This window comes from Protopterus annectens, chromosome 10.part0 (genome assembly GCF_019279795.1).
Source record: "Protopterus annectens isolate FY-2018-M chromosome 10.part0, PAN1.0, whole genome shotgun sequence".
Classification (NCBI taxonomy): domain Eukaryota; kingdom Metazoa; phylum Chordata; order Ceratodontiformes; family Protopteridae; genus Protopterus; species Protopterus annectens.
The window spans coordinates 1108295116-1108319563 of record NC_056744.1 but is presented as its reverse complement, the minus strand read 5'-3'; the positions used below and the strand labels follow the sequence as shown (position 1 = coordinate 1108319563).

The 24448-nt window shown below is 38.2% G+C and overlaps 1 protein-coding gene across 3 annotated transcripts in view; it reads left to right on the top strand.

The window, feature by feature from the left end:
- The window catches only part of LOC122813499 (leucine-rich repeat-containing protein 7-like), a 2638896-nt gene that overhangs the window by 1833144 nt on the left and 781304 nt on the right, over positions 1-24448 (top strand). For all 3 annotated transcript variants that reach the window (XM_044085845.1, XM_044085843.1, XM_044085844.1), the window contains one exon: positions 14889-15091. In XM_044085845.1, coding sequence (XP_043941780.1) covers positions 14889-15091 — 203 coding nt within the window. The remainder of the gene's footprint in view (positions 1-14888; positions 15092-24448) is intronic.

Genomic DNA, 24448 nt, shown 5'->3' with positions numbered 1-24448 from the left:
AACTCAAGTAGGGCTTGGTCATAACTGCTGTACTTACTAAGATCCCTGTCAACATATGTCAGCCCAGTGCAGTTAGGAATCATTTTAAAGAGGGATTGTACGTCCATCGTCACTAGAAAATACCTCCTTCTAAGGGGCTGTGTCTTAATGAAGTCAAACAGGTTCCGAAGGAATTGTTTGGAATCCTTGAGCACTATTTGATTCTTATCCTACAAAAATGGAGAGGGGTTCGGTAACCCAACCCTGAACAGCCACAATTGGCCTCATTGGTGGTTTAAGGCTATCCTTGTGGACTTTAGGCAAACCCTGTATAACAGGGATCAGGGACTCATTGACCAAAAAATAATTATACAGTTCATAATAGGTTTTCTTATCATTCAAGCATTCCATTAATATATTGTCTATTCTTAGTTTAAGAAAATGTATATCACTTTTAGTAACAACATTATAATGTTCACTGTCACCCATCTCCTTCATAGAGCAAAAGTAGTCATGCCTGTCCATAACTACAATGGAGCCACCTTTGTCGGCTGGCTTGATGGCTATGATGCCATCATCACACAGTGTTTTCAATGCCAATTTCTCCACAGAAGTTATTACTATAGCTACCTTTGTTATTATTAAAAGCTTCATGCAAATCATTTTCAATAAGCTTAACAAAGGCTGGGTTTCTTAAACATGTTCATATTCACAGAATTCAAACTGGTTGTGTCACCAAATGGTATCTTTAGTGACACATTTCTTGCAAACATTTTAATGTCTAAAATATTGTCAATCAAGTCACCATGCTGCATGGGTATAAAAGAGAGACCCCTACCCAGAACACTCAGCCCAGAGGGAGTGAGGGAGTGAGGGATCTCTGAGACAAATTCCAGACATTTAAGTTGCTGTGTCCCTCCACATATTTTTCATTGGCTGATTCATACTCTGCTCTACTGGTAGTTTCCTTTTGTTCACCATCTGCTCTGCGACCGGTCTCTGCTGGGCTGTTGTGCCTTGGCAATGGGTAAAGGGAAGCAAATGGAGTTGCTGTTGGACCCAGCATTTCTGCCATCCAAGCTAATGTTCTGATTATTAGGAATTTTCAAACCAAAAGGAGATGAAAGCGAACTGAATAAAAACTTGTAACAATCCAAAAGTTCGCTGGAAACACCAAATAAGGGCTCCGAGACCAAGAAAAGTTGTTTGACTTTATTATAACAAAACACACCAAAGAATATATTAACGCTGCCAAACAGATACGTTTTTGACCACCTTCTTCATCAGAAACAAACAGTGGACCAAATGTAACAGCTGTTTTATACCCTTTCATTAAAATTTGAATAAATAAATAAATTGCTTGTCCAATAAGAACAGTAATAGAATTACTAGTATTATTACTAGTAATAGAAATTTTCCTCCAAATATCATTCCCCAAGATCAGGGTTATCTCACCCTGTGACCCATTTGCTCAATTAATTTCAAGAGGGCTTGGATACACCTGGACAAGTATCAGTAGAATTGTCAGTTACAGTATTCTCAAGTTCTCTATGAAGAATGGCACGGCAAGGGTTCAAAGAACTGCCAGGTGCAGGTGTAGTGCTGTTACTATCTGGGTGCCCTGCTGCATCTGTACGTGACTCAACATTCCTGTTGTTATTATATCTATGCCCAGGAGTTGCACGTGAGTCATTCCGTTGGCCATTGTTATTTCTGGGCCAAGTGAAAACATTGCCCACTTTGAAGTCTATAGTGTCCCTATTCATTTTCAAACATTTCTGCTGTAATAACTTCCTTTCATATAAAAGTGCAGTATCCACAAGTTTGTCTATGGAGTCTACCATACTTTCTGGAAAACGCTTATACAACTCAGTCTGTTGTCTATTAATTCTCTGCACTAATGCATCCCCCTCGGGTTTAAAAAAAGTCAATTAGTAACTTTAAATAACTGTAGCTCACCTCCAAATTAATATTCTGCCATCTTGAAAGCAGCTCTGGGTACTGGTCCCCATATGTTGGCATTTTCAATATTCTCAAGCCTCTAGGTACAATTTTCTTGTCCAAACATGCCTCAAAACGCTGGCATTGAATCTGGAGGCATTTAAGCTTTAAAATGTTGTGCTCAACATCATCGATGGCTTGAACAAACTGTTCTACATCTAAATTAGCCGTGCCACTCATTTCCATAGCAGTATTATCACTGGATAGCATCAGAGGGTTGTCATTCCTTACCATGCCTTGTGTTAGCTTATCATTCTGCTCGCCAAACCCGTGCATTGCATTCTGGGAACTGTAGTTCAAATCTACACCAGCAGTGAATCCTTCAGCCATGCTCACAGGCTGTGCGAACAAAAATGAGTAGAAACTAAAGAAATGTGCACAGACTGGGATAAATATGCCATTGGAAAAGCAAAATCCAAATGTAAAACAAAACAACCAATAGAATAACACACTAGCTGAAGATAAAAACTTGGTTTATTACCACTTAGACCCGTTCTGAAGGGATGTAGTCTTAGGAGTTAAAAGACTTTTTTATATTTTTTTGCTTATTTTTTGTTTTTATATTTTTGTCTGCATGTTGAATTTCTCTTTGTATGCATTTTTGCTGTATGTAGTTTCTGCAGATATGTATACAATTTTACATAAGCTGTGGTTTTATTATGTCTTTCTCCTTTAACTGTGACCCTTAGCATGTGATTGGTTGCTTAGTAATTGAATTGCCTATAAGTAAAGGTTGCTCTTCTCTCTGTGTTTATGGTCTGATGAAGCAAAAGTGCAAGTGCTTACCTATTTTATTTGTTTGGTAATAAAACAAGTTTTTATCTTCAGCTAGTGTGTTATTCTGTTGGTCGTTTTGTTTTACATATCCTGGATAGATGAAAATCAGTTTACATGAGAATAAAAATAATATTCTGGGGGCTTCATTTCAGTTTCTAGTGTAGCTCATTATTCATTTTTCAACCAAGATTAGTGTGATTATTAATTGTGTGTGTGTGTGTGTGTGTGTGTGTGTGTGTGTGTGTGTGTGTGTGTGTGTGTGTATAGACTGTGATAGAGAATCAACATGATCTTATTTGGTGGAATGGGCAAAGAAATAAAAAAGAAGACAGGAGAAGAAATAAGTCCTACACAAAGTAACAGCACAGCAGTACATGTAGAATAATGCATGCATTAATATACTACATATATTCTAACACATCATCATTATTACATCATGTAGTTTACTTCAGTCATATCAGTCCCTCTTATCATTACTTAACATCCTTGTAGCAATAAACTGCCCCAGTTTACACTTTTGCAAATATTGCAAAAATGATAGAAACCAAAATGCCCATACATCATATCTGTGCTTAGTTTCATCTGGTTTGGGGTCACGGTGAGCAGAATCTATTTTGACAGGCAGAGGAAGCAAGGCATGAACCAACTTTGGATGGGTAACAGTCCATTGCTGAAATTAAGGTATACATATTCAGGTATTTAAATTTAAAATAAATAAAATGCAAATTTAAAATAAATAAAATGCAACGTAGCACATTCAAGAACTGATTTGTATTACCGATAAAAATTACAATTATCCCTTTGTCATCATTATCAATGTATAGAATTGTCATCATAAAATAAAATTAAACAGATACCTTGCTGTCAGTAATTGTTTTTTTTTTTTTTTGGTATTAAAATGTTGATCATAACTTAATCCCATTGTCAGCTCATTTAATGAATGATCTGTCATGTACCACTCTTACTACACATGAGAAGTTATCTTCTGTAATTTGTGTATGAAATCTTAAGAAATAAATTCTATATTTTTCAGCATTAATTTTATGGTGAAAAGACTAACACGTTATACTGTCCTGATTCTTGTGCCGTTAGTTTTATTTTTGCTAGTCTATATTTGGGCTGCACATATAGCTGTAAAAATGTTCCTCCACTGAACACTGCATTCATTGTCTCCTAACCCTTGTGACCTGGTGAGAGTCATAGTAGTAACAAGCCAGGCAACACAGACCAGACTTTCTGACCACATCAACAGTCTCCACTTCATCCTGTGAGATCTCTAGTTATATTCCTAATGGATGACACACATGGAGCATCCTCACAAGCTGTCCACACTACCACAACCTGTTGTTCTCTACACAAGGAAGCAGTGGTTGCACTCCAAGATTTTCTGAGACAGTTCAGCAGCTCAGTCTGGGAAGAAGAATGAGCCCGGATGCCTTGAAAAGGAACCCCATTTCTGCTGTTTGTGTACAATATCTCCTTCTTTCTGCCACTGCCCAAAGTGTTTTCGCCACTGCCCAAGTGTGGGATGCACTGCACAGAGCAGATAGACTCACAGACTGCCTGGTACATTTGAGTTTTCTTTACCACTGCAGTCAGATATAACACATCCAGTATTGTCACTGTTGCATCCATCTACTGAGGTAGCTCCCAAATGTGTCTACCATCACTGATGAACAAGACCCCAAGATACCTTCCATTTAATATATCTGGATGCCGCAGTGGTAGCATTGTCACCTCACAGCAAGAGGTTCTCTGGTTCAATTCTCAGCTGGAGTGCCTTCTGTGCAGAGTCTGCATGTCCTCCTTGCATTCGTGTGGGTTTTCTCTGGGTACTCTGGTTTCCTCCCACATTACAAAGACATGCACTGGAGTGTTTCTGACTGGGCCTTCACTGAAAATTGGCTTTGTTCCAAGTCGGACTTTCCCGGTAAGCAAATAATAAATAAATATCTGACTCTCCAGCTGCAAAAAGCAGTCTGCTTTTTTCAGAACAGACCCATGAGCTCTGATTTAAAAGTGATGAGTTTCACTACAACTGCATCTCACACAAAAGTACTGATTGTTCTAGGAGACCACAGACACCTGACACTCAGAGGACCAGGTAATCTATGAACAACAAATGTTTCCTCCAACTACTTCAGTATCCTTGTAATATGAAGATCTGCAGTGCTTATGCAAAAGTGATTTACATGAGTCTGATATTTCACCATTAATACTGCTGTGCTAATCATGTTTACACATCTAGTCAACTGAATATTAAAATTCATCCAAAGAAGATATCCACATTCACACACTAATAGCAAATTAATGTCTCAGCTATATAGTGCAAAGGCATGCAACATTTCATACAGGCAAGTACATTCACAGATTTAGCTTCCCAGTAGAAATGCAATTTCCCTATAAGTCGTTGGAAGGCATACTTCAAGTGTTGGATGCACTACACAGAGCAACAAATATTTAGAGAAACTAACCAGGATGTCTAACATGATTTCAAATGCACACAGGCCAGAAAAATGGGCGTATAGTTAAATGGACAACTAAGATACAAAATAACTTAACTGTATCCCTCTTACTCATGTAAACATAGCTAGACATTCTAAACTTTCCACCCAGCCTGCAGTGCATGTCCCTGAGTAAAGATGAAAAACCAACACCCCATTCCATAATAGAGTATTCCTTTATTAACACAATTTTATGCATAATAAGGATTTCACTACCTAAAAATTAACTACTCTAGTCATGTGACTTCTAGGCAGTACTCAGTTGGGCATGATTACCAAACCTGTTACTTGTGAAGGTAAAACAACAAAAATATTAATACTTGTTTGTTTTACATAAGCACATTCTGTTAAGCTAATCATTTAGAAACACAATATGTTATTTCTTCCTGTATTTGCAAACTCTGTATTTTTATACTATTCTTAAAAAAAAAAAAATCACATTGTTATTATGAGAGACAGCAGTTTTCCCAAGTATGCTGCTACTATCAGAAAAGCAGTTTTACCAAATCACGTACATGACATTTCTATGAGGGAAAAGCAGTTTTACTTTATATAATTCTATCAATAAGTGTTAACAGATCCTTTTCTGTTGCCCTAGTGATAATTTCTACTGGCAGCCAATGCATCATGTTAGCACCCCCCCACATCCATTTCCCCACACATCTAGACATCCACCTGCACACATATGGACATATGGGTGCACTTTCCTACAACGAAAATTAACTTTTTCGAAATGGGAAAGTACATCCCCACTTAAGCGAAAGTGCACTTTAACGAAAGTGCACTTTTGCTTAAGCTCACTAGACCAAACCTACCGCACCACAATGGAGGACGTTGAAAAACGGGCTATGTCCTCCACTGTGGTGCGATAGTCATGGACCTTAGGGTTAGGGCACGGGTCAAGGTAAGGGGATAGCCCTATTAACTATCCCCTTACCCTAACCCATGCCCTAACCATAAGGTCCGTGACTGCTAGACCATTCAGTCTAGCAGGTCCGCGAAAGTGCACTTTCGTAAAAGTGCACTTTCGTGTTAGTGTGGGTGTACTTTTGAAGTTCGAAGTAGTGAACTTTCTTTCTTCAAAAGTACACCCGGACATACTGCCATTTGCCTTACCTGAGTTGATTGAATGTGCTCATGTTGTTTCTTATTTTTCCTCATCTCTTGAAACTCACTTAAGATTATAGTAAGTCAACAATGCCAATCATTAGATCATTAGAGTTTCATTCTTATTGTTGTAGAAATGCATCATGATGCAATACCTGTTGCGCTATTAACTTTTTAACTGGATTATAGTAATATTGATAAAGACTCCCTGGTATTGTATTGCATTCTCCTTATTGATTAAACTGTATGCCTAGTCCTTTATGGTATTATACAACTGCTGTTAATTCTTTGTAAAAATATATGCCTGCACTGTAGACTGTTCGTTATTAATACCATATTTGTACTTTGCCTCACATTTTTTTTCTAATTTGTTATATATAATACTTTTGGAGCTATTCTCCCTGGGCATATGCTGAAAAGGGGTCATTTTGTTTGCCCACTCTGATTTTCCTGGTAAATAAATGCAATAAATAAATTAATTAGAAAAAAATGATCTATTATTCTCTGCACTCATTTCATAATTCTCATTTGCCACTGAAATGAATGGAGCCATGTTCAATATGTACCCTTCCAATAACATCTTTCATTCAAGAATTCTTCCTAGCACTTAGATTGTCTGTTTCTTAACCATTTTATGGGAATTCAAGTGCAAATGTGTGTTCTCTTATTATTGTGATCCTACATCAGTGCATGTAAACAATTGCCCTGTTGAGTGCATGTAAACAATTGCCCTGTTGTATTTGCTTTTCTTGCTCCTCTTTGCTTTCACTAAAACTGAACTCACAGACTCTCCTGGTTAAAGACGTATTTATGTAGTCCATCTGTACAAACTCATCAAGCAATATTTATGCAACTGACTTAATCCTTGCCTGTTGTACATTCATGAATGCTAACATTCCATCAGTCAACACAACAGAAAAAGTCAGTCTATAGTTAAATTTCTTTATTACACTCCTTCATAGATTCGTTAAAGTGCAGTCACAGCTGAAATATAGCATCTGAATAGTTATGGTCTGTAAATACAGATAATCTAGCCATAGTAATTTGTTTTCCAGTTGCCAAAACGTCTGTCATATACTGAGCCATAGTTACTCTAGATTCCCTTTTTTCCTCTCATTTTTATGTCAATGGCAAATAGATGGCTTTCTTCTTGTCCAACAAAGTATTTGTAAAATCAGTCCATTTCTCCATCTTAAATAGTCCAGCAAGTCTTTGCATTAATTTCCTTCCAGCATACTCACCAATATCAAAATGTTCCTACAATTTTATTGTGGCTGTTGCATATAGTCCATCTTCTCTATGTTGTCTGATGTTTCACTAAATGTCAGCTGAAGTGGTCAAGAAGCAATGGTGAAGTGTTGTCATGGTGACTTGTTTATTAGGTAAAAACTATGTCTATCCTCAGCTACTTCTAGACATTACTTATAACCAGCCAGTTGTAAGCAGTCCAAAGTGCCAAAAATTGTATCTAATTTCCTCTGACAGCCTTGTCTCTTCTTTAAAGTTGTCAAATTCATTTTTTTTAATTTTTGTCATATTTTTCCAAATGAATCTGCCCTTCTCTGCATCAGTAGCAAGCAATCTCTACCTTGCCCTTATTTGCATTTGATAGATGACATTTTCACACTCTAGTTCTTACAGAATTCCCTTGAGTGAATAATACAAATAACTATCTTTGTGAAGCAATGTGAGACTTCCCAAAATATGTTTTATTTATTTTTTACTGTTTTACTTACGCTAGATCTACAGCTAATTTTCAGGAAAGATATAATGTGCTAACTGGTATTATTTAGGGGTAATTTGGACTGGACACAAGGAACTTCACATACTTTCTGCTGATGATGCTGCAGAACATCCTTTCTGTAGAGGAAGACATTTCTTTTCTTGCAGTTATTGACAACATAGATGTTTTAAGTGAGATTATTGACATGATCCAATTTGTCACTTTTGAGAGCCAAGGACTGTCTAATAAGGATATGTTTGCAATGACTGATGTTGCAGAGCTATCAGGTCTGGAATGTGAGATATTTTGGTGAAAGATTGTGGATCACATTGAGTGAACACTTTGTGGAAGACTTAAAATGTACAGTGATCTGCCAGAAATTGAAGAAATTCTTGGGAATAAAAACAAAAAAATAGGTTGGTATAAGCAGCCATAGGATATCAGGCATTGTTGATGGAGAATTCTGTCATTTGTTATGGTAGAGAGATCAGCAGTGCAGTAAAGAGTATAACAGCAGAGAAATATATTTTATTTGTTAGGGATTTACATGGCAGCCTTTGAGTAGGAATTCTAAATGTTCTGTGACAATGTGAGGTAGTGCCAGCTATGCCAGGAGAAATAGGGTAGAGGATGTGTAACATATGCCAGCACAGCTAGCTGTAATTTTGTAAAGAATTATATGTCATTTGTGTATCAAACTGATTTGTACAATTTGTGTTGAAAAATGTACTTGTAAATTTGCTTGTGTTAAAAGAGTACCAACAGTGGGTCCTGACTGTACTGTAACTGAATTAAATATATATGTTGACAGAGGATACTGGAAGAGAGGAGGTTAATCACAGTGCAACTGCAGCTAACTTTGAAAAATGTTCTTAAATTACATTACTGGGCTGAGGCCATAAAGGATCTAACACAAATACACTTTTGTGGGGATAATGTCATTAAACCATTAGGATGTTATCTCCATGAAATCTGTGCACAAAATGATTTAAACTGCGACTCCATTTATGAGACTTCATTTCAGAAATCAGAGACATATTTTCCTGATGAATTTGATAGAAAAAACAATGTATTGCCAAGACTAAATTTTAGTGTTAATAATTTTTCATTAACAAAAAAGATGAAAGTGGTCCAAATAATTTTTTTTAGACTGTTTGCAGATAACTTCGTGGATGTACTATTTTGATGAATTTGATAGGAAAAACAGATGTATAGCCATGGTTTGTTAGTCAAGCAATATAAGCTTCTTGGATGGATTCTTTCCTTTCTATGTAAGCAGTTTTTAAAATATGCTGTGTCAAATTAGTCTTCAGAAATGGGAACAGGTAATATAGGAATGCCGCTACTGTATGATGAGGACTATGGCTACAGGTGCATCAGTTAATCTTGATATAATCTCCTGCAAAATGAAACTCCATACATGTTGGTTTGTACTGATAAGATTTTGTAGCTCCTCAGAATATGCAGTTGTTAATTCTGCAGTATTTTTTTCTTTCAGTTAAGATTCAGCATCTTCACGTGAATGGATGTGAAACTGAAGCAAGATACATAGACCATAAATGTGTAGTTATAAGATGTTGACTTTTTCTTTGTTACAGCATGTATGTAATTCCAAACCAAAGCATTAATTTTAATAGCCTTTTACAAACTATTATACTATCTGTTTTGAAACAGGGAGACACCTTCGACCAACATTACACATGCATAGTATAGTATTTTAACCCTTCCCTAACTACACAAGCCTTATGCAAAAATTCTGTCTCTTCTGACTTTATAGTTGTTACTATAAATCAAGCATGCCTCACTTTCCCCTCATATAGTCAGAATTATAAAGACTGGAAACAGTTATGTTTGTTTGTCTTTTTGGCTTTTCCCGGTTAGGGGTCACCACAGCAGAACTCCGGTCTACTAATGATTGGCAGTAGATTTTTATGGTGCCAAGTTGCCAGCCTGATGCCCAACCTTCAGCGAAAGCACGCCCATTTATGCATGTCTTTCAGAGGCCACTTGATCGCAGGGAAGACATGCAGACTCCACACAGAAGGCACTCCACCTGAGAATCGTACAGGAAAACCTCTTGCTGTGAGGCAACAACACTACCGCTGTACCACCTAATGTTTAAAAAATTCTCTAAAGGCAGACAAGAGATTTTCCAACAGTAAGAGCCTGTTTTCAGCAGAGGTCTGGGGAGAAATGCTCCAGACACATGTCTTTGGAATGTTGGAGGAAAGCCACATGACTGCAGGGAGGACATGCAGACTCTGCATGAAGGCACCACAGCTGAGAATTGAACCTCTTGCTGTGAGGCGATAACAATTGCTTACTTATACATGAAAACAATCTCTGACAGCAGAGCTTGAAATCCATTTCACTTTTGCAATGCATTTATAGAAAACACCTGCTTTTACTCATGGTTGGCTTGAAAATAACTACTTGTTTATTGCAATTAACTGCCTAGTTAATTTACTGAGGTTCCCTATACTACCATATTTTTCATTCAGTTGTAAATACTGCTTCTTACATCATCAGCATATTGTACCACAGTCTGAGTAATGCATATGTTTCATGTTTGTCAGACCTTTGCTTCTTTTTTCATTTGCAAGCTAACTTTAATTCATTTTAGCATTTTTTTATCAAACAGTTACTGTTTAACAGATAATTTAATATTATTAAATGGTATGCCTCTCACATACTGTAAGGAGGATACACATAAAAAAATAAACAATCTCATCCCAGCATGATTACCCTGACAAATGACCATTTATTTTTTGCATGCAACTATTGTTAATTAGATGGGCATTTAACTTTCTCATTGTTGCTGAAACTATTATGTTAGTAATAAGTACTATCTGATTTAATACCAGCGGAAATTAGGATGACATATCTAGCAGTTGGTTTCTGTAAATTCAAAACATCATAGGCTAGCCACCTAGCGCAGGGAATATTGGCTCTACATGATTGCTACTGTTGAACTGACACCTGACCCCATGTGCAAATATGGGAAAAAGCAGCCTCAAATAGCACATTTTCTTCCTATGCAGTTACAAGATAGGGGTTCACTACATAATCTCAAAATTTTGAAATACCGAATGTCAAAATCTCAAGACTATATAGCCGAAACCCCTAAATACAGAAAGACCAGAAACGCGAAATTCAAAATCCCAATGTTCAGAGATATTGAAGTAGCACTTCTGGTGTTGTGGTTTGTGGCTGGATAGGTAGAATCCAGGTAAGTATCTATGTGTAAATGTGTTGGTTTGGGGCTTTAGTGTGTGTTGTTACTGTGATGTGTGTGAGGGACTGTAAAATGTGTGGATGTGAGTTTCCCTTGTGTGTCTGTTTGTGCGAAATCGGAGTTAGTATATTTAAGTAGGAGGGTGTGGGGGCAGAGCCCCTCACATGGGGGCTGTAGGGGGGCTTCCCACCTACTTATCTGTAGTGTAGGATGATATATTTGATTGTGGGGGGAAGTTGTGTGTGTGTGTGTTTGTGTGTGTGTGTGTGTGTGTGTGTGTGTGTGTGTGTGTGTGTGTGTGTGTGTGTGTGTGTGTGTGTGTGTGTGTGTGTGTGTGTGTATGTGTGTGCTGTATGTGTGTTGTACATTTGGGATTTTGAATTTTGCGCTTCTGGTCTTTCAACATTTAGGTTATTGGCTATATAGTCTTGAGATTTTGACATTCGGTATTTCAAAATTTCGAGATTATGTAGTGAACCCCAACATAGATAGCTAGCTTAAAATTATCACACTGTTTTTTTTAGTGAAATTTAATGATTTTTTTTTTTTTGGTCTCCTTGCATTATTCTACTAGCCTGGATCCCACTGTCCCACATGCACACTGGATCTACCAGTTAATCTCTTACACCCCAGACTTACTCATGTATTGCTGGGGCAGTTGTGGATCTTAATGGTGTTCTCAAGACCAAGCTAATTTTACATCAGTCTGGGGGGGTTCTTTCCATGCCCTACCCACTCCCCCCTTACAATGACATGGTTACATCTGAGAGACAGGCATGCGATAAGGAAGTCACAGTATATCATCCCATCTCCACAGCAACTCAATCAGGTCCATGCCCAGAGCATGTCAGGATCACTTCTCCTCCCACTGACATCCCTAATTGCCACCAGTGATTATCGTAGAGGGACACCCATGTTGTTGTCCTCCCGCAGGATAGACATGCCCATCTGTCCCTGACACTCCATCCATTGCCCAAGATAGTAATCAATCCAGATTACCTGGGTCATTGTCAGGGCTTTATCCTTATATGCCACCGGAACAGCTCCAATTTGATGCTTTGGAAAATTCTTCTTTATGAACAATTTTTTTCTTCACATTGAGTATCACATTTTGAAAATTAATGACTTAATTTATATGATAAGTATAATATGTTGAAGGAATGTCATACATTTTTATTTATTTATTTTATTTTACATTTGTTAACTGGGTAAAGTTCGGCTGGGTAAGTAGCCCGTTTTCAGCAGACACCCGGGAAGAAAAGCTCCATAACAATAGTACAAAAAGATTACAATTTTTTTTTTTAAATTTACAAGCAATATACAAAAAGTTTGACACTTGCCAATAATCACAATTTACAAAAAGGGGAATGTAAAACAGAAAACATTACATTTCCTAAACCTTACTACAGACAGTAATATGAAACTCATTAGATATATAACTAAAAACACTTGTGGTATTTTTGTTTGGTAGAAGTAAGACAAGAAGATAGCAGAATAGAAACTATTTGATCGAAGGCATGAGAAACTAGCCAGGACTATTAAAAGTTTGCTTCTTAATAGTTTTTTATTTTATTTAACATTTGTTGACCGGGAAAGTCCGACTAGGTTCCACAGATCCTATTTTCAGTGGAGGCCCAGGGAGAAATGCTCCAGAAGCATGTCTTTAGAATGTGGGAGGAAACCGGAGTACCCAGAGGAAACCCACGTGAATGCAGGGAGAACATGCAAACTCCACACAGAAGGCACCCCAGCCGAGAATTGAACCGGAGAACCTCTTGCTGTGAGGCGACAGCATTAACTGCTGCACCACTGCACCTCCCAGTTTAAATCCAGACTATGTTTTCCTTGCTGCACTTAATACTTAATTTGTTGCAAACCAGTCAATTAATGAAAATTAGTGCCTGCTTATGTTTCAAGGGCATAGTAACCTTTAATTTCTTGTTAATACATTAAGGATGACTGCTATAAGAGTTTATTAAGTTTTCTGCCTGCCCTGAACCTAAAATTTAAATACTGGAAGAGGTATTCACTCCATTCTGAAAACAGATTGCTGAATAACAAATACAAACACAGTCTGGCAGTTGACACAGAGAGTTAAGGCTGTGCACTGAAGTACAGAGTTTGATTCCCTCGGCCCTCCTTTCTGCTGGGGATTGCACCATCTTTTCTCCTGGACATGGGTAGTACTTGCTAGAAAAAGCTTGGACATAGAGTATTATATTGGGATTTAATGGCTAGGCTTGTAAAGACTGTTGGGCCAATAGCCTGGTAACATCCTATGAACCTATGAATAAAAAAATCATAGATTTTTATTTTCTTGCTTCTTGAAGTTTCCCAGTTCAACTAAAGCAAAAGTGTTTCAAAACTAATCACTTTTGAAAGTGTTCAGGGATTACTGTAGTTGAGTTAGAGCAATTCAATTCACCTGAAAATGTTTTATTTTAAATCTCTATTTTATCTGTAAAGTTTGGGATCGCTTACCATGAATATTACTTTACTATAGAATTAGCATCTCTCTTATAGGGTTTTAAGTATGTATTTGTATGTCTCCTATGATGCTTTCATTAAAAAAGGTTTGTCAATAAGATTTGTTTGCTGTGGGACTTGTTTGCTTTTTGGTTTGAATGTTTTTTTTTAGAAGGGGAATCAAGTCTAATGCAACAGATATTGGATGTTTCATGAGCTCAGTATTTCAGAAAATAGCGAAACTCTTCACTTATGGTGTACTGATGAGACCAAAAAGGGTAAAACACAACATGACTACACATACTGAAGTCTAGCTTTATTGGCCTGAACGCAAAAGGGCCATTGTGAATTGAAAGGTAGGGAGGAGACAGTACCATAGATACATGTCTGTGTATTTGGTCATCCTAAATGGAATATTACTAAATATTTTAGCAAGGAATAGACAATACTGGAACAGTGTTGAATCAGTTTGTATTGCTGCCTCATTTTGCATGAAATGGTTGAGTTTGGTTCCTGGCAAGGGTGCCATCTATGCAAGGACTGAATGTCATCACCATATTTGTGGGGTTTCTGCTGAGTCCTCTGGTATTGTCTTCAATCCTAAAACATATGTAAAGGAAATAGTTGTCATCCCAGCTACCTATAAGTATTTGTCCCACGTGTGAGTGCGTATGTGTGACTTAACCAGCCATAGACTGACAATATTCAGCTTCAGTGCCCAGTGGATTCCACGAAAGGATCCTGATGCTCAGTAGTCCTGAAATATGTAATGTGAGTGTCACAAAAATGAATGATTGAGTGAAGAAGTGAATGAAAAGACAGAAATGTATTACAAAAGTGATGAAGCACGCAGCAGGAGTTAATTTTAATTTTACATTGTGGTGACATCCAAAATTCAGACAGCATTTGCTGGTATCTCTTATTTTAATTGAACCTCAGTATTAAAATAATATGCTATATAACACACTTGACTTATATTTTCTATTTGTTTCTGTATAGTATATGCATTCACTCCATTGTAAGTGAGAGAGAGAAAAACTAAAAATTAAGGATTATATGATTAACAGTAATATTTATTTTTTTAATGTTTATACAGTGCAGTGCCTGGAGATGACAACCAAGAGAAAAATTATTAGCCGACTGGTGCCATGTCGATGTTTCCGAGGTGAAGAAGAAGTCATTTCTGTGTTAGATTACTCCCATTGTAGCCTACAGCAGGTACCTAAGGAGGTCTTCAACTATGAAAGGACACTGGAGGAACTCTACTTGGATGCTAATCAGATTGAAGAGTTGCCAAAAGTGAGTATTTTCATGAAAGTCAACAGCTGCCAAAAAGTTAACGCCAAGGTTGGCATGCTTCATAGTCTGGCTGCAATACTTAATCCTTATGTTAGTAACACAGAATTATGCATCGAGATGCCTGAAAGATTAAGGGTTTTGTGGCATTTACTCCACTTGACATATCTTAATCTAAACATGTAACATCAGTTTCAGATATAACTTAATCTGTACCAGGTCTTCACTGCAGCCTTACTCAGATATAATGTCACCTGTATTAGGCTATCAATGTAGCCTTATTCAGATATAATGTCACCTGCACCAGGTCATCACTGCAGTCTAACTCAGATATAATGTCACCTGCACCAGGTCATGACTGCAGCCTTACTCAGATATAATGTAATTTGCACCAGGTCATCACTTCAACCTTACTCAGGTATAATATCACCTGTACCAGTTTATCACTGCAGACTTACTCAGCTATAACAGCACTTGTACCAGGCTATGACTACAGCCTTACTCAGATATAATATCACCTGTACCAGTTCATCACTGCAAACTTAGTCAGCTATAATATCACCTGTACCAGGCCATGACTGCAGCCTTACTCAGATATAATATCACCTGTACCAGTTTATCACTGCAGACTTGCTCAGCTATAACATCACCTGTACCAGGCCATGACTACAGCCTTACTCAAATATAATATCACCTGTACTAGGCCATGACTACAGCCTTACTCAGATATAATATCACCTGTACCAGTTCATCACTGCAGACTTACTCAGCTATAACATCACCTGTACCAGGCCATGACTACAGTCTTATTCAGATATAATGTCACTTGCACCAGGTCATCACTTCAATCTTACTCAGGTATAATATCATCTGTACCAGTTTATCACTGCAAACTTACTCAGCTATAACATCATCTGTAGCAGGCCATGACTACAGCCTTACTCAGATATAATATCACCTGTACCAGGCCATGACTACAGCCTTACTCAGATGTAATATCACCTGTACCAGGCCATGACTACAGCCTTACTCAGATATAATATCACCTGTACCAGTTCATCTCTGCAGACTTACTCAGATGTAATGTCAACTGCACCAGGCCATCATTGGTACAGTAAAGCTGTTGCATGTGGCTGTGTAGCAGTGTTGTCAGTAATCAATGATGTCTTCATTAAAGCAGCACAAACAAAACCTGGCATTGGACTAGGTCTTCATTTTTAAAGAGGTCACGTGGTACCAGGACTGCTTTCACAGCAAATTCTGGCTTGTAGCTTAATGAAGAAAACACTTTATTTCCCAACATCATAACAGACCTTATGACTGAAGATCATAAATGTAGAAACTCCAGAGCAGAAGATACTTGACTCTCAAGATGCTATGTATGCATGCGATCAGAATGAGTTTGCTGAAATTGTATTGAATTCTATTCTAAGAATGCAAGATTAAGGGCTTTGTGGCATTTGCTTCATTTGAAACACTGATGCTGTCTGTATACTAATCAACCACTCCATCACAAAAAGCTATGTCCCAAATCTATGGGAAAGGTGCTGTATTCTTCCTCTCAGTAAAGATGGAAACTCAAATGTGCTCTCAAATATCAGGCCAATAGCTATACTGTCTCTACTGTCATAAATTCTAAAGTATTGGCTTGCAAACTTGTGATATATGCCATGTCAAGAGGAGACATGTGTGCCCCAACATGTCAACTCCCTACTGCAGTGGTATAAGTACTGATTCTGCAGCATGATTCTGCTCAAGCTCTATCACAAGTAAACATGTATCCACCAGTTGGCATCACCAATACAGCAGGCCTTGCTTCCTCCACCTACCCCTAAGAATAAATGAGCTGGCATCAAAAACTCAAGCTCATCTTCACCACCACGTCTCTCCATTGTCCCATGCCACTAGTCAAACATGAGTTGAATGGCTATAATCAAGGTTTCATCCCTCTTTGTCATAGGATTGGCCAAAAAGCTTCAAGTTGTTTTTTTTTTTTTGTTTGTTTTTTTTTTTTTGTTTTGTTTTTTTATAAATCTGCAGTTGGCTGACCAAAATGTTTATTTCCTGTTAGAGGTACAGCCAGTGTTTGAGTTCTGCAATTCTGTGGGAGCTTTTAGACCTAGCCCATGTGTGTCTTATATTAACAGTTGTTGTCATTTCTGCTTTTGATATCGCATCAGTGGAAGCATAAGAGCATTTTAGAATATGGACACCAACTTTCTGAGCTGTTTTAGTTAACTGTCGTTACTCATTTTTTTTCTTTATACTTTTGTAGAAAGTGTTAAAATCCAGTCTAAGAGCTGTCCTTTAGAAAGTTGTCAACTGAACTTGGCTACTGAAACTAAAAATCAGAGTTCGTGAAGTACATACTTCTTTTCTCAGACCTATTCAGCAATCTTGGTGATATCTAAGGAAGATGAAGGCAGTATTAGCCTTACTAGACAAGCATTCAAAGGAAAATGCAAGACTGATCTTCTATTAGTATATTTATATTAGAGCCTCAGACTTCTGAGCTGGTACGAGTGTGTGTCTGGTTAAGAGCTATTGTGCTTCACCAAGTCTTAAACTATTTTAAATGTAAGATGAATACTGCCATAGACTTTAGTAATGTTATTGTTTCCCTATAACTTCCTTTGTAAGAACCACAAATTGTAGGCCATTTAAACAAATCTCCCTTATTACAACAGTTTCACTGAAGTTGACTTACTGACATAAAGAACTAGACTTGGATGATCTTACCTCATAATCCAAATGAATGCCCAAAGTTGAGTCTTGCTCTACTGACTAAAAGTATTTTTCATCCTCTTATCTGAAGGCTAAGGAGAAGGTATCCTCTTTCTTTTCTACTTTTGTGTCTTGAAAGCTCATGTAAAGCAAACCTGATTTCTGATGTATGTTAGCTTTCAAATGATACCATTGCAGGTCGATGCTATTGTACTAATGTTGCCATCATGATTTCATTTATGTCTGGCATCCAGCTGAGGCTTGGAACACCATTTCCAGGAAAGAAAGGATGAAGATGCATTAGGTCCCAGTTTCTCCTATCCACCCAGTTTCTCACATCCACTTCTATTGATTTTTATAACGTCAGTTTGAAAGTTTTATTAAAGCATCTCCATCTGTCTTTGGGTGGTATGCAGACATCTTTAACCATTTCATTTTAACAAATTGACTGATGCATTATTCTGGACATGAAAGTGGTCAATAAGGAAGTTTCAGAAATTTTTTTTTTCTAGAAAAGGGCACGCACACAGACAGACACACACACGCACATACACACATGCATGCAAAAGACATGAAGTCAATGGGTTTGAGACTGCACTAATCTGACACAGAGAGCATAAAGATGTGCAGGAGTAGTGAGGAGGATGGCACTTTGCACACTGATTGCGAATGAACAATAAGTAAATAAATTCCAGAAAAAAAAATCACCTCAGTATTCTATTCTCAGGTCCATAACAGTCACACTTCAGCATTATAGGTTCATAGGTTCATAGGTTAGTACTAGGCTAACTGCCCTTGCGAGCCATTTTAAGCCTAGCCAATTATACCTTGTGAGATTCAAACCCTGCACCTTGTGTTTGTAAGGCAAACACCTTAACCATTAGGCCACCCTCCCAACCCTTGAGACTTTATTTGAGTCTTTTATGCTTGAGACTTTGCTTGTTAATTCTCATGCTCAGAGTATGAACTAATTGAATTACTTTGGTGCTCTTCCACTGGATAACTGAGACTTAAGGAATTAATGGTGGCTTGGTAAACTGATTTCTGTGAATGTAAGATAGTGATATAGAGGTATTGTAGGACTTCTGTTGTGCTGGTGATATTGCCATAACATTTCCTGGACTGTGCAACAGAGAATGCCTGCCAAACAATGACAACAGGTTTATAGATAGTAGGCATGAATTCCTGGAGACCATTAAGGAGCCTAGCCCAAATTCTCAGTTGTTCCAAAGCAATGACTGGTTTAGTGACTTGCTGAGTGTCACAAAGTAGGTAAATGAAGGCAGAAAGAATCAAACCCTGCATTAACACAGGAAGCAGCTAATTAAAGAGATTGAGATTTAGCCCTCTGTGCTGACAGAGTAATGCTTTTAATGGAATGCTCAAATCCTTTTCACTCAGATCTTGAAGGGAAGACTGTAGTGCAGTAATATGCAATGATTACCACATAATGGATGCTGAAGATCAGTCAGTACTGATCGTCATTGCAAATAATGCAGACTATATAATCTGACAAACATCAACCCCTTTGCAAGTTGCTGTAGACTGTAAAGAAGGTAATGCAACATATATTACTAATATACATGTTTAGACAATTAAAATTCAGCATGTTTAGGCTATATTGCACAGTCCAGGTATATTAATGAATTAATTTATTCTTTACTGCAATAAATAAAACAAACAATTAAAGAGAATATAAATGTTGCAGCAGCTTTTATTGAAGAACCCACAAGTCCTACAAAGATCAGAAATATTATTTCATGCAACATACTATTTTGGGGTAAAATTACATTCGTCCAATACAACTACAACTCAGTTTTGACCTCCCAGTGTTTTCTCTGTCATCAAGAAGAGCTATCCCACCTGACATCACTCAGTACAGGTCTGACCTACTTGAAGAATGGCTAATAATGTTGCATTGTTGCAGCATACATCTCCAGAGTCAACAGAGTCAGACTGTAGACAAATGGGACCCTACATAGAGCAATGAATCACGCCCCCCTCCTCCAGCGATACCAATATCTCATTACTAGTTTCTCTCTCCCCAGTTACCATAAACACTATTCAAACCTGTTAGTGTACATACTATTTTTTCTTTCTCCTTTATTGACCAGATTAGTCCTACTAGGCTAGCAGCCTCTTTTCAGGGGAGACCCAAGGTGGTATTGATATGAGTAGGGGAAAGTTGGTCAAGGCATTAGGAAACTTCCCTCTATTCTTTTCAGTAGGGATTGTGGGATCTTTTACATCCACCTGAGCTACCACCAAGTCAAGCAGATGGAGCCTAAGTTAAACATCTTATCCAAAGGATGACACTGGGCATAAACATGTGACAAAATCAAAAATGTTCTGCAAAACTGGAGACCAATAAGATCAGACTACTCTAAATCACTTAAAAGAGTTAATAACAACAGGTTTTATTCGTCAAAATGCATGCATTTATAAATTCTATGAACCAAAGAACTATGAAACTCTATGTCTGTCATTCATTGAAAAATGTAATCCTCTGTAATGAAGTTTGGTATGTGAGCATGCTCATACTGAGCAAGAAATCTGTTCTGTATGCAAGTATATCCCAAATAACAGAGGCCCCAAGACAGAACCCTGGGGTACACCTCTTCTTAAGGGTCTACTGCTTGAGGTGGCTTCCCCTGTTTTGACTACATGGGTTCTATCAGTGAGCCAGTTTGCTACCCATCTGGTAACATTTTGATTGAAGCCTAGTTGAGAGAGTTTATCTATTATGCCAGAGTGGGGAATAGTGTCAAAGGCTTTAGCCTGATCAAGGTAGGCGGTGTGCACCATCTTCACCTCATCCATGGCTTTGGTGACTGTCTCAAAGAAGTCGGCCAAATTCAGTAGACATGACCTCCCCTTGATGAAGCCAAACTGTGTAGAATCAAGTGTTTGTAGGTTGCCAATGTCCTTGTTAATGAAGTCCATGATAATCCATTCCATGGCCTTACAGATTAGGCTAGTTAGGCTGATGGGTCTATAATTTCCCGGATCTGTGTATGCTGCACCTTTGTGTAAAGGGATGACAGTGGCTGTCCTCCACTCATCTGGGATGAAGCCAGTAGTCAGGCTTTAGTTGAATAGGGGCCTCTAATAGTGCTGCAGGTTCCTGCCTGAGTTCATGTATGATGCAGCCTGGGGTGTTATTGGGTCCCATGGAGGCTATATTTTTTGCCTTTGAGAGAGCAGTGATGACCTGTTGCCTAGATATAAGGGGAAGGGGGCAGGTACTGAGGATGTCCTGATTTACTGATGGGGGGGCAGAGGACTAAAGTTTTCATTGAATCTGTCAGCCAGCAACTTTGCTATATCTATGGCACTTGTATATGTAGTGTCCTTGACCACCAGTTCTGAACAGATCTGGGTGCTTCCTTTGAGATTGTGGACATATGTGAAGAAGGCCTTATGATTGTCTCTAGTAGATGTGGCCAATTTGGACTTGAAGATTCCTTTGGAGGGTTTCACTAGTGTTCTTATTTGCTTGTTCAGGCTAAGGAGACATTGCTTCCAATTGTTGCACCTTCTCCTTTTTGGTCTTGGACAGCATTTTTTTTTCCTTTTGATATAGAGTTTATTTATTGCAGATGTCCACCAGGCAGGTTTACTCTTCCTGGCAGAGGATGATTTAGTCCTGTCGGGTATATAGAAATGCTTGTATAGTGCTTTGTTGTAGTTTTGATATTGGTGCCAGTTCCTACAGAGGAATAGTCACTTGACTATTCCTGCACCTTGTTTCTTGTATAATCTGCACTCATTTATTTAGCTGTTGCTTCACTGAAACAGAGAGAAAAATCTCTGCACACCTCCTCTCTACAGATCATTCGGCCCCTTATCCTGGCAGTTCTCCAGCCTTTTTGGGATATGCAGATCTGGATTGACCAGTCTGTAATTTACTGGCTTATTTAACCTTTCAATTGCCTGTGATGGGTCATCGAATATGCTTGCTACCCCGTACACAAAAATCCTTAAACTTGTTGGATATTGCAGATGCTTTCAAAGGCTTATTACATCTCTAAAGTTCCTCTTTCTGTCTGGTCTTGAAGGAAAAATCCTGCTCAGTGTAAACACAGTGCTTTCCAACCATTTGTTTTTGTCCTTGGTTTTACACTGCTGCCATTATCTTTTAATTCATATGTTTGCGGACTGATAGTGATGACCTTTGAGCTATCTAATCCTTCCCTAGATGGCTTCCCTACTGTTCAATGAGCCCTCTCCATAGTTATATCTTCCTTTTTGAATTTCAGCCATTGTTTATGCAACCTTTGCACTGCTTTTTGCAGTCATCACCAGCTTCATTTCTTTCCTGGACTCCAACCTAATTAATATTCTTCCTTTGAGCTCTGTCTTCAAAATTTGTCAACTTTTCTGTTATTCAGTCAGTTCAGTAATTTCTCCAGTAGTGCTTTTTATTGCTGCAGTATGTTCATTAAGAACTTGTTTATCCTCTTCAGGCTTGATTTCTTGTGAGCACATCTTCTCCTGCAGTGTCCATTTGTTTCATTTCAGCTCAGACCACTTCTTATGTCACCTGGCCACTCTTCAGCACTCTTCAGCAGTATCCCTCCTCCATTTCTGCCTGGTTGCTGACATTTTTCATATGTTTTCTTTGTTTTCTATTAGATATTTAGCTTATCTGCTTTCTCATCAGTCATTTTGAGAGCTTTTCTTCTACTTGTTTAGATTTTAACTTCTTTTATTCTTTCTTGCTGTGGAGTGGCACATTCCAGCTGCTGTTTCAGTGTGCTGCCTTATCAGACGTCTCTGCTCCCAGCTTTCTTAATAAGGATCAAACAGAACTAAAATCCACCTGGTTGCAGTAAGAAGAACCAGATCCATGAATCCACACCAGTAGCATATAAAAAAGTTTAATAAAAGTTAAGCACTTTTGTTTCCACTTCGAAGGAACTTCGTCACAACAGCTTAATTTTTATTAACTTTTTTGTTTGCTATTGGTGTGGACCTGTGGCTCTCCTTCTTCTCACCACAACAAGGTGGATTTTATTACTGGTTTGTGTATCCTTGTGTTGGATTTTGGTTTCTAAGGATCAAACCAATTCAATGCTGCCATCTACTAGAATAACCCTTTATTATTCCAATGTATCAAAGAATAAGATTTTCAACACCTATTTCTCTCAGAGTTTCCTTGTTTACTGTAGGAATAGTCACAGATTCACTAATGTTTGGTGCGCCTGGAAGGTATGAATTTCCTCTTGCTTAGCACTTTACATGACACAGTTGCTCAGTCTTTGAACCAAAACATTATACTTGAGCTGCAGTCTTGCTGTACACTGGAGTGTGTCCATAGTGCAGTGAATGATTATACTTGAGCTGCAGTCTTGCTGTACACTGGAGTGTGTCCGTAGTGCAGTGAATGATTATACTTGAGCTGCAGTCTTGCTGTACACTGGAGTGTGTCCATAGTGCAGTGAATGATTATACTTGAGCTGCAGTCTTGGTCCATAGTGCAGTGAATGATTATACTTGAGCTGCAGTCTTGCTGTACACTGGAGTGTGTCCATAGTGCAGTGAATGATTATACTTGAGCTGCAGTCTTGCTGTACACTGGAGTGTGTCCATAGTGCAGTGAATGATTATACTTGAGCTGCAGTCTTGCTGTACACTGGTGTGTCCGTAGTGCAGTGAATGATTATACTTGAGCTGCAGTCTTGCTGTACACTGGAGTGTGTCCATAGTGCAGTGAATGATTATACTTGAGCTGCAGTCTTGCTGTACACTGGAGTGTGTCCATAGTGCAGTGAAGGCTACTATGCTGTACTTCTTGAATTTAGCTTCAGACCATTTGCAGTACCCAAGTATGTTCATATTCCCAACTTTTTTGGTGCAGTTTAGTATCAGATGATGAGGGGATAATGGTGCCTAACTTGCAGTCATCAGCAGAACTGGTCAACCATACATCACAGATATTGGCTTGGATTTCTGCAAAATGAATTACAAACAGGAGGGGACCCAACACCGATCCCTGCAGTAAATCACCAGTTACAATTTTACATTCAAAGAAGGTACCAGCAACGTTTTGGATCGGGTCTGTTGGATAGCCAGAATGCAATCCAGCATACAGCATATATTCTCCACATTCATATTATTGTTTATCTGACTTTTCAATTATATGAACATGTCATATATTCCATAATAGCAGCATGTGGGATATGTTATTTATTTAGTATTCCTTAAGCTAGTAAAATTGGTCTTTGTTTTGTACAGCTTCTCTTCCTTGATATAGGAATATTTTGTCTTAATAGGATTCAGGCTGTCAAAAATTTAAATAGTGATACATACTGATACTTATATGAACAATAATGTAGTAACAGAAATAATACTCTTGGCCCATCTTGCTCAAGAAATACAAGTGAATGATACTGCCATATGACTGATTATTAGTGTGCAGCTGCCAAATTTTTCCTTAGAAGGTTGACTTGCCAGTAAACTGGGGAGTTCCACTTTCCCAGTGATGGTGCAACCCCTGAGATGGGATATATATAAGAAGTAGGAGTGTGGGGGGGGGTGCAACCCCCACATCTGGAGGCTTACCCCTCCTTCAAAATGTTTTTTCTTCTATTTTTACACTTTACAATGGTATTTGTATTCCAGGGGTTTCAGCCA